General features: G+C 37.5%; 1 protein-coding gene across 1 annotated transcript; it reads right to left on the reverse strand.

Annotated features, from left to right (window-relative positions):
• Positions 1-303: 303 nt before the first annotated feature.
• Positions 304-3153, reverse strand: LOC137236856 (uncharacterized). Its single transcript, XM_067759897.1, has one exon. The coding sequence runs from the start codon at positions 3151-3153 to the stop codon at positions 304-306; it is 2850 nt and encodes a 949-aa protein (XP_067615998.1).
• Between the last annotated feature and the right edge of the window lie 6526 nt (positions 3154-9679).

Here is a 9679-nt window from a genome sequence, read left to right on the forward strand (position 1 = left end):
ACATAAATGTGATTGTAATAATACCAAGTTTTTTTTATATATGTACTAGCTGACCCGGCAGACTTCGTACTGCCTCATCGAAAAATAAAAGACCTAATATTTTGTATAAAATGATTTTAAAACAAACAAATCGAATCCGTATTTAATAAAAAAGCATTTATTGAATAAATCATGAAGTTGTATTATTATTTTCGATACATCATGTTGCTTACTTAGAAAACAGAGTTTTCCTGAAATATTGGCTATTTATAAGGTTTAAATTTGGTATTCACAGACACACACTGTTAAAATACAGTCTGTTAATTAATTTAAAGCTTTCTCATAAACTATATTTTCTGTTTTGTTTTGTGGTGCGTAAATAAACAAAGAAGACGGTTTTCCGACGCGCGAACACGCGACGTATAATTGTCCATGCGCGAAACAGGGAAACTCCAAGTTGATTCCACAAACTTCTAACGACTGTCCTTGCGATTTATTTATGGTCATCGCAAAGGCCAGACGTACTGGAAATTGTAAGCGTTTAAAATCGAATGGTAAGTCCGTTGGAATCATCGGTATCCGCGGGATCAAGACATCCTCTCCTTTGTATTTTCCTTTTGTGATTGTCGCCTCAATGACGTTATTCATCAGTCTTTTCACAGCCAGTCTTGTTCCATTGCATAGTCGAGGTTGATTAATGTTACGCAGCATGATGACAACTGATCCTACTTTCAACTGCAAATTGTGAGGTGGTAATCCAGGCAATTCCAGTGAATTTAAGAACTCAGTGGGATAGTTGACTACGTTATCCTGGTTCATTACGGTGTCGACTGATTTGAAGGAAACCAACTGTCCTGGAAGTAAATTCTGAATTTTTGCATTAAGATCCTCGACATCTTTATTTTTCGCTGCTAATATTGCTCGTTCACCCAGCCAATTATGGTTATTGAACTTTTGCGCTTTATCTGGAAAAACTCGCTGAATAAGCTCCACTTTTGAGTCTGTGATATGACAGAAATCTGTAGGTAATGTGATGAATCCGGTCGAGGTGTCCACTGCAACTTTATTATTTCCAATGTCTAACAACTGCTTCGCAAACACATTTGCAGTTTCATCTTGTTGCAAAAATACTCGCATGTTAATTTTTAAGTGGAGTGTCTTTACGTACTGCCACAAATTTGATGATTTTAGGCATGCATTTAGTTCATCAGCAACAGTTGATCGGGGAATAACTGGAAGAGTCTGACGAAAATCACCTGACAACAGAATCATGGCCCCACCGAAAATATTTTGGTTGTCACGAAGATCTTTCAACGTTCTGTCCAGTGCCTCCAGTGACCTCTTAATGGCCATTGTGCATTCATCCCAAACAATCAATTTGCATACCTGTAAGATCTTGGCCATTGCGCTATTTTTGGCGATGTTGCAAATTGGTGTTTCGGTGATTTGCATGTTTAGTGGTAATTTCAAAGTAGAATGTGCAGTTCGCCCGCCTTCTAGCAGAGTTGCAGCTATTCCAGATGAAGCCAACGCTAGAGCAACATCATTTCGCGATCTGATCCTCGCCAAAAGCAATGAAATTAAAAACGTTTTTCCGGTTCCTCCGGGAGCATCAAGGAGATAAATTCCACCAGATCCACTGTTCACAGCTTCTATCAAAGTGCCGTACGCAATTCTTTGTTGTTGATTTAATTGTGGAACATTTGTACGAACTGTTTCGGCCAATGCTTCAATGTCGTACTGATGTTCTCTTTGCAACTCGTGGTTTAATGCATCGTGCATATGACGATTGGGTGGTGTCATTCCCAAACACGACAATACTTTATTTGCCATCAATAAACACATATCTTCTATCATGATCAATGTGTCATTGTAAATTTCTTCAGTCATTTGTAGTGTAGGATTCAAAGTTTGACGGCGCACACGATGCAAAACATCCTCAGACATGTCATCTCTATACTTAACCCACAAATCTTTTGGATTCGAGGGGAAACATGTCGATATGATAATCGCAAACAATGTACGAATTTGATGCGGCGACGAAGATATTACGGAATCCTTGAGCGTATCATCCCAGTGCGAATCGTTCTCAAGTAAATTTAATAGTTGACATGCCTCACGGTAAGTCGCACACAGCTGTCCATTAACTGTTTTCAGTTGTTTAAACGATGTCGGACCACGAACATTCACCAACAACAACCGCAAATAATAACATTCATCGTTATTTGGATGTACTGTGTAGATGCGACCCAGAGCATCTGAAGCAAATACATTTGGATGTCCTTCAACTGGTGTTCCTTGTTTTCGACGCTGAAACGATTTCGATGATGCGTTCCATGTGTAATAGCGTGGCATGTCAGCATACAGCAAAGTGCGAGCAAAATCATCAGTTTGACAGACTGTAAAGAAACTTGTTAATGTTGTCGACGGTGGATGTGCCGCCCTGTCTGCCGCGTTAGATTCATTAAAATAAACTCGTTGACCATTTTCTAAATGGACTGCCAAATGGACTACTGTAGGGTGTCTTTCATGGATCGCAAATGAAAAGATACGCCAAATAGCTTCGTTGCTACTTACATAGCGACCCATCTGGTACTGTGATATTTCATCATTTGCATTGGTTACACCGAAGACAGCCATATCACTACCTTTATTAACATATTTACATATGTACTTTATCGACTTCACAGAATTACAATATTCCACATTGATGTGAGTCTCAAAAGCTTTGGACAATATTGGCGAGTATGGAACAATCCAACGATTGTCTACATCAACATTTTGTCCTCTTACCTTCACAACTACTGATCGCCCACTGTCCGCAACTGATCGCCGACGATACAATGGGTATCCATCATTTCCCGTTATGGTTTCAGCAAGCAGGTCTCTTGGGTATCGCTTGGAACACCTACCGTCGACCATACAGGGTGAGTTGTAGTTGAAATGCCCGCAAGGTCCATGTATCATGTATTTGGTAACTACTGCATGCAATTTTGGGTCAACTATTTCATCTGGAATTTCAGCTGAAATTATGGAATCAACCTCATCGGGCCTTATTTTGTCCAATAACCATACTAAAATGTGCGCATGTGGCAATCCACGCTTTTGCCATTCTACAGAGTACATCCAACAACGGACTCGGCCATACACACAATGCTTTATTAAGAAATTCATGAGAGATTTAAATTTTTGTTTAAAAACTCTGGCAGTTATGTCATTTCTATCAACTGGTGTTTGGCTATGTAGTAATTCCTTCTCGATTTCGGACCATTTTGGGTTACATGTGAATGTAACAAATAAGTCTGGGCGGCCATAATGCCTAACATATGACATAGCATCCTGAGCATATTCATGCATGTGGCGTGGGCTTCCTATATAAGTAGCTGGCAAAATTGTCATTCTTCCTACATTATTCACATTGCCATCAGCATTTATAGCATCGCGGAGATGGATGTATTCCTCTGACCGTAACCGTCGTTGGTTCAAACGGATGTATGTCAATCGTTCAGTCTCAATTTTGACATACATGTCAACTGCAAACCGATGAAAAAGTCGTTGACACATCAAAATATGATTTACTTCACCTTGACGGATCATGAGTCTGTATGAATAGAAATTCATAGCACTAACTTTTTTGTTGGTTTCAGCTCCTGCAATCAAAAACGATAAATGTTTAAATTGTTACTTAGATGAATTGATTTAAAAATATTATTTAATCTTGTTCAATTCATTTACCTGTTACTTGATTTACCATTTTGATATTAAAATGGTATCCATCTTCCCCCTTCCAGAACATCAAAGGACATTGTAGTGCATCATAACTCCTGTGTGTTTCAGATACACGTTTTAAATCACTATTCCGACGATGAAGCACAATATCTCTAGATTGTAAATTTTCTCCCACAATGACAACAGCCACTTCATCAATGGTAGGTGAATTGAACCTCCTTGTGTGTTCACCGGCAGGTGTTTTGTCAGCTCGAATAATAATATTATGGCTATCAGATGGCATCCGATCCAATGCTATTTTGAACATGTTTACTAAATTGTTATACTGATGAAGAAACATTTGTAATTGTTGGACAATGGTTCTCTTTACTGTTGGATTGTGAGCACAACGATTATTAATTTCCGCATCTGAATTTCCCATAAAATAAATTTTGTAAAAATTGATGATCTGCATCAGGTAGTGGTAACAGAGTTCCCAGTAAGTAATAAATTTGTCCTTGAATCTGTAATTTTTTAAAATTTGTCCATTAATTATTTCCGATATAGTACAAACTTGAATAATATAAAAAAATATTCTTATATAATACCTTGAAAGTGGGCACGAAATTGTCTTGTATAATATGTGTAGCACCAAATGATGTCATCTGGAAACAGTTGTTATATTTCTGAATGTTGGTCAAGAAGTGCTTAGAATCATTTCTAATCCCAGAAACTAAAGAGCGTAAAGGATCTGGTGGTGGGACCAATTGTGGCAATTTTACTTTGCCTTCAGCACAACATAATCCAGTAGATTCACCAGTGTATTTTAACGCCTTACAATATTTACAAATTGTTTTCATTTCCCCAATTGTTACCGATTTGTCGGCACAATAATCAATTGCCGGATGATAGTGGAATGCAGCTCGTTCAAGAATCACAGGAGCACTGCGTCTGCGGATTCGCTCAATTTCATTATATCTAGCTTGCTGTTGTTGTGTTTGATGTGCACGAACTCGTTGCATTCTAAGCCTATCTCCTACATTGTCACTCACTAAAGAACGCAATTCTGACATAGCAATACGACTATTTTCTTGATCTGTCTGTCTCTGGTCATCAGTGCGGTTAGCACGTGAGGTAGCTCTTCGCACATTTGATTGACTACGACGACCTAAGTCAGGTCGTCTTCTCCTCGGCATTGTAAATTGTAATTAATCAAAGTGAGAAAATTTCCCGCTCATTTAGCAGTAAAAGAGCACATTACTTGGAATGTCACTATCACAAAGGATCACCAAAGTAAAGAAAATTCTCGCGCACGTAGCCACAAAGATAGATATAATATCGTAATACTTTTTTCCGTGCTCTGAAATGCGACAGGATGGATTGACATATTAGTTGGTTGTCAAATATTATGATTGCGTTCAGAAATTTAACTTAAGATTTATAATTTAATTTGTGACAAAACTTAAGATTTATCTTTCGATTTCTATATAGTCTTATTAAAAAAATAATCAAACAGTTTAACAACTGAAGTTAGCTAAAATTGAGTTTCTCGAAGCCGACCACTATTTATGTACTATGTATTTTGAGACTATGCAATTTTGTCGCGTTCGCGATTCACTTTCACTTTTGTCGAGTTTCAGAACGCGATATTAGATCCTCCAACGCGCACGCGAATTTGAACTTTATGCAGGGGTAATAAATTAGGGGTAATAAATTAGACTCTCCATTTTATTTAGAAAACGTTTGTATGGGAAATAGAAATATGCTGTTTTGAGTATTTTCCCGGCAAGTATTCGAATTTTTCTCACCTTTTAAACCTTCCCTAGACCTCCACGAATAATTCAAGACCAAGATAAGATAAATCAGTTCAGCCTTTCTCGAGTTTTAGCGAGACTAACGAACAGCAATTCATTTTTATATATATAGATGATGATTTGTTTAAATAAATTTTACAAAGTTTTTTTTAACCCTTTCGCCCCTACTGGGACAGTATGTCCCAGCAAACTTCAAACATGTATATAACTTAAAATTTTTACCCAATTACGCACTCAAATGCGTCCAATAAAACTTTGAAGCCTTCTTTGATGATCAGTAAAGGTATTCTATTATTGTTGACATGTATGTCCCGTTACGCAATATTTTGCACAGACATGTCGCGAAATTTCATCAGTAACGCGTTGTATTTTAGTGTGAAACGTCTGTCTGGTGTCGTTTTTATACTCAGTTGAGCAGAGCTCACAGAGTATATTAAGTTTGATTGGATAACGGTTGGTTGTACAGGTATAAAGGAATCGAGATAGATATAGACCTCCATATATCAAAATAATCAGGATCGAAAAAAAATTTGATTGAGCCATGTCCGTCCGTCCGTCCGTCCGTTAACACGATAACTTGAGTAAATTTTGAGGTAAATTGATGAAATTTGGTACGTAGGTTCCTGAGCACTCATCTCAGATCGCTATTTAAAATGAACGAAATCGGACCATAACCACGCCCACTTTTTCGATATCGAAAATTTCGAAAAAGTGCGATAATTCATTACCAAAGAAAGCTAAAACGATGAAACTTGGTAGATGGGTTGACCTTATAACACAGAATAGAAAACTAGTAAAATTTTGGACAATGGGCGTGACACCGCCCACTTTTAAAAGAAGGAAATTTAAAACTTTTGCAAGCTGTAATTTGGCAGGCGTGGTTCCGCCCTTTTTCATTTAATTTGTCTAGGATACTTTTAATGCCATAAGTCGAACAAAAATTTACCAATCCTTTTGAAAATTGGTAGGGGCATAGATATTATGACGTTAACTGTTTTCTGTGAAAATTGGCGAAATCGGTTGAAGCCACGCCCAGTTTTTATACGCAGTCGTCCGTCCGTCCTTCCGCATGGCCGTTAACACGATAACTTGAGCAAAAATCGACATATCTTTACTGAACTTAGTTCACGTACTTATCTGAACTCACTTTATCTTGGTATAAAAAATGAACGAAATCCGACAATGACCACGGCCACTTTTTCGATATCGAAAATTACGAAAAATGAAAAAAATGCCATAATTCTATACCAAATACGAAAAGAGGGATGAAACATGGTAATTGGATTGGTTTATGACGCGAAATATAACTTTAGAAAAAACTTTGTAAAATGATTGTGACACCTACCATATTAAGTAGAAGAAATTGAAAAAGTTCTGCAGGGCGAAATAAAGAACCCTTGAAATCTTGGCAGGTATTACATATATAAATAAATTAGCGGTATCCAACAGATGATGTTCTGGGTCACCCTGGTCCACATTTTGGTCGATATCTGCAAAACGCCTTCACATATACAACTACCACCACCCCCTTTTAAATCTCTCATTAATACCTTTAATTTGATACGAATATCGTACAAACACATTCTAGAGTCACCCCTGGTCCACCTTTATGGCGATATTTCGAAAAAGCGTCCACCTATAGAACTAAGCCCCACACCCTTTGAAAAATACTCATTAACACCTTTCATTTGATACCCATATCGTACAAGCAAAGTCTAGAGTCACCCCTGGTCCACCTTTATTGCGATACCTCGAAAAGGCGTCCACCTATAGAACTAAGGCCCACTCCCTTTTAAAATACTCATTAACACCTTTCGTTTGATACCCATATTATACAAACGTATTCTAGAGTCACCCCTGGTCCACCATAATGGCGATATCTCGAAAAGGCGACCACCTATACAACTACCACCACTCACTTTTAAACCCCTCATTAATACCTTAAATTGTATACCCATATCGTACAAACACATTCTAGAGTCACCCCTGGTCCACCTTTATGGCGATATTTCGAGACGGCGTCCACCTATAGAACTAAGGCCCACTCCCTTTTAAAATACTCATTAACACCTTTCGTTTGATACCCATATTGTACAAACAAATTCTAGGGTCACCCCTGGTCCACCTTTATGGAGATATCTCGAAACGGCGTCCACCTATGGAACTAAGGATTACTCCCTTTTAAAATACTCATTAACACCTTTCATTTGATACCCATATCGTACAAAGAAATCCTAGAGTCAACCCTGGTCCACCTTTATGGCGATATCACTAAATGGCGTCCACCTATAGAACTATGGCCCACTCCCTCATAAAATACTCTTTAATGCCTTTCATTTGATACACATGTCATACAAACACATTCCAGGGTTTCCCTCGGTTCATTTTCCTACATGGTTTTTTTCCCTTATGTTGTCACCATAGCTCTCAACTGAGAATGTAATATTCGGGTACACCCGAACTTAACCTTCCTTACTTGTTATTCGTAATATACCGCTTGCTATAAAATTTAGGTGTGAATAAATATTATTCCTTTGAAATTGGAAACATATCATAATGAAAAAAGTAAGTTTTTTATATTTGTAACTGCATTGGGACATACAATCCCAATAATGTGTTTGTTTGGGATAATAATATCCCAATATTCGGTTAATACCTTTGGATGTGTCTAAGGAAAAAATTGGGTGAGAAGGAAATTGCTGATTATTTTCTACAAGACGATAGTGACGATAGCGACGATATGGCCGATGATTTTAGTGCATTTGAGTTTAGCAATGTATGTACCATCGGATGAAGATGACGAAGATGCGGAATTTCCTTTAGCAAACGCTAAATATGTAAACAAATCAGGTGATGAATCTTCTCCCCTATCGGAATTGGATGACGATGACGGTCAAGATATAGGCGATCAACTTAATTCTTTAGAGAACTGTCAAGATCGGTCATTAGGTAATAAATGTAGCTGGACAAAGTTTGACGCCGGCGTAATTTTCAAACCGAAGTATATAACGCAGGTAGAAAAAGAGGCTGAAGTTCTTATTGACATTCCTCACGGTGCTTCAGAGCTTGACGTTTTCCGGAAACTCTTTCCAAAAAGTTTTTATATACGTATTGCAGAGTGCACAAACCAATGTATTCAAAAATTAAACAGAGAAAAATCTGCAAAGCGCTCTCTTACCGATGAGTACGAAATTATGCTTTTTTTTAGGAGTCACTTTGGTAATGCACTACAACCACTTCCCATCAATTGCTGATTATTGGAGTAAAAATGAATCTATGGGGAACCATATGTAAAAAAATAGTATTTCTCGCGATCGTTTCACTTTACTGATGGCCAAGATTTTTATGCTAGCTGTTGTTAACGCTCCGATTATATTTACACAACTTAAACGCCGTAAAATTCCGCTCATTCAATTTATAGCTCCATTAGCCCAGTCAATGATAGCCGGAGGAATATAGTAAAAAAACTCACAAGATGTCAATTTGGTGGAAGACTAGCAAAGCGGTCACAAACTGAACGTCTAAATATTGGCGATAATCTTCCTATTGAACAGCCTTCTCGTCGTCGATGCGTTCATTGCACCTCACAAAAAAAGGAAACCAGGACCAAATACGTCTTTTCTGGATGCAACCAACGCTTTATGTTTTAAATGTTTTGCTTCTTTTCGCAAGTGACTTAAATTTTCATAAACATGAATAAAGAGTGAAATTAATTATTTTTTATTAAAAGTTGTTATTTACTTTTTTGGTGCTTTTGGTATTATTGGGACTTATGCGTCCCACCTATAAATGTTATTGGGATTATACATCCCAGGATAACGGAAAGGATATCCAATTTTTCAGGTATGCCAAACATCTTATATTTTAGCCATATTACAGTATTTGCCGTCGTAATGATGAAAACCACGTCTGATTTCGAAAAAAAACTCAAGGGTGAAAGGGTTAAATCACTGTTATGAGAGTAAGTATCAAATACAATCTCTCGATACTTTCGTGGATTCGAGTACTTTTGTTCTAAATTTTAAATGAGTACAGGTATCGAGTATAAGACGATATCTAAACAACACTAGGTAAGTGCACTTACGAAGAAACTTTTACAGTAATGACCTAGCACGTTAACACAATTTAACTTGTACGTACTTTTGATGCTGTCGCTATTCGTCAATAGAGTGTCTGTA

Source organism: Eurosta solidaginis, chromosome 1 (assembly GCF_040869045.1).
Source record: "Eurosta solidaginis isolate ZX-2024a chromosome 1, ASM4086904v1, whole genome shotgun sequence".
Lineage (NCBI taxonomy): Eukaryota > Metazoa > Arthropoda > Insecta > Diptera > Tephritidae > Eurosta > Eurosta solidaginis.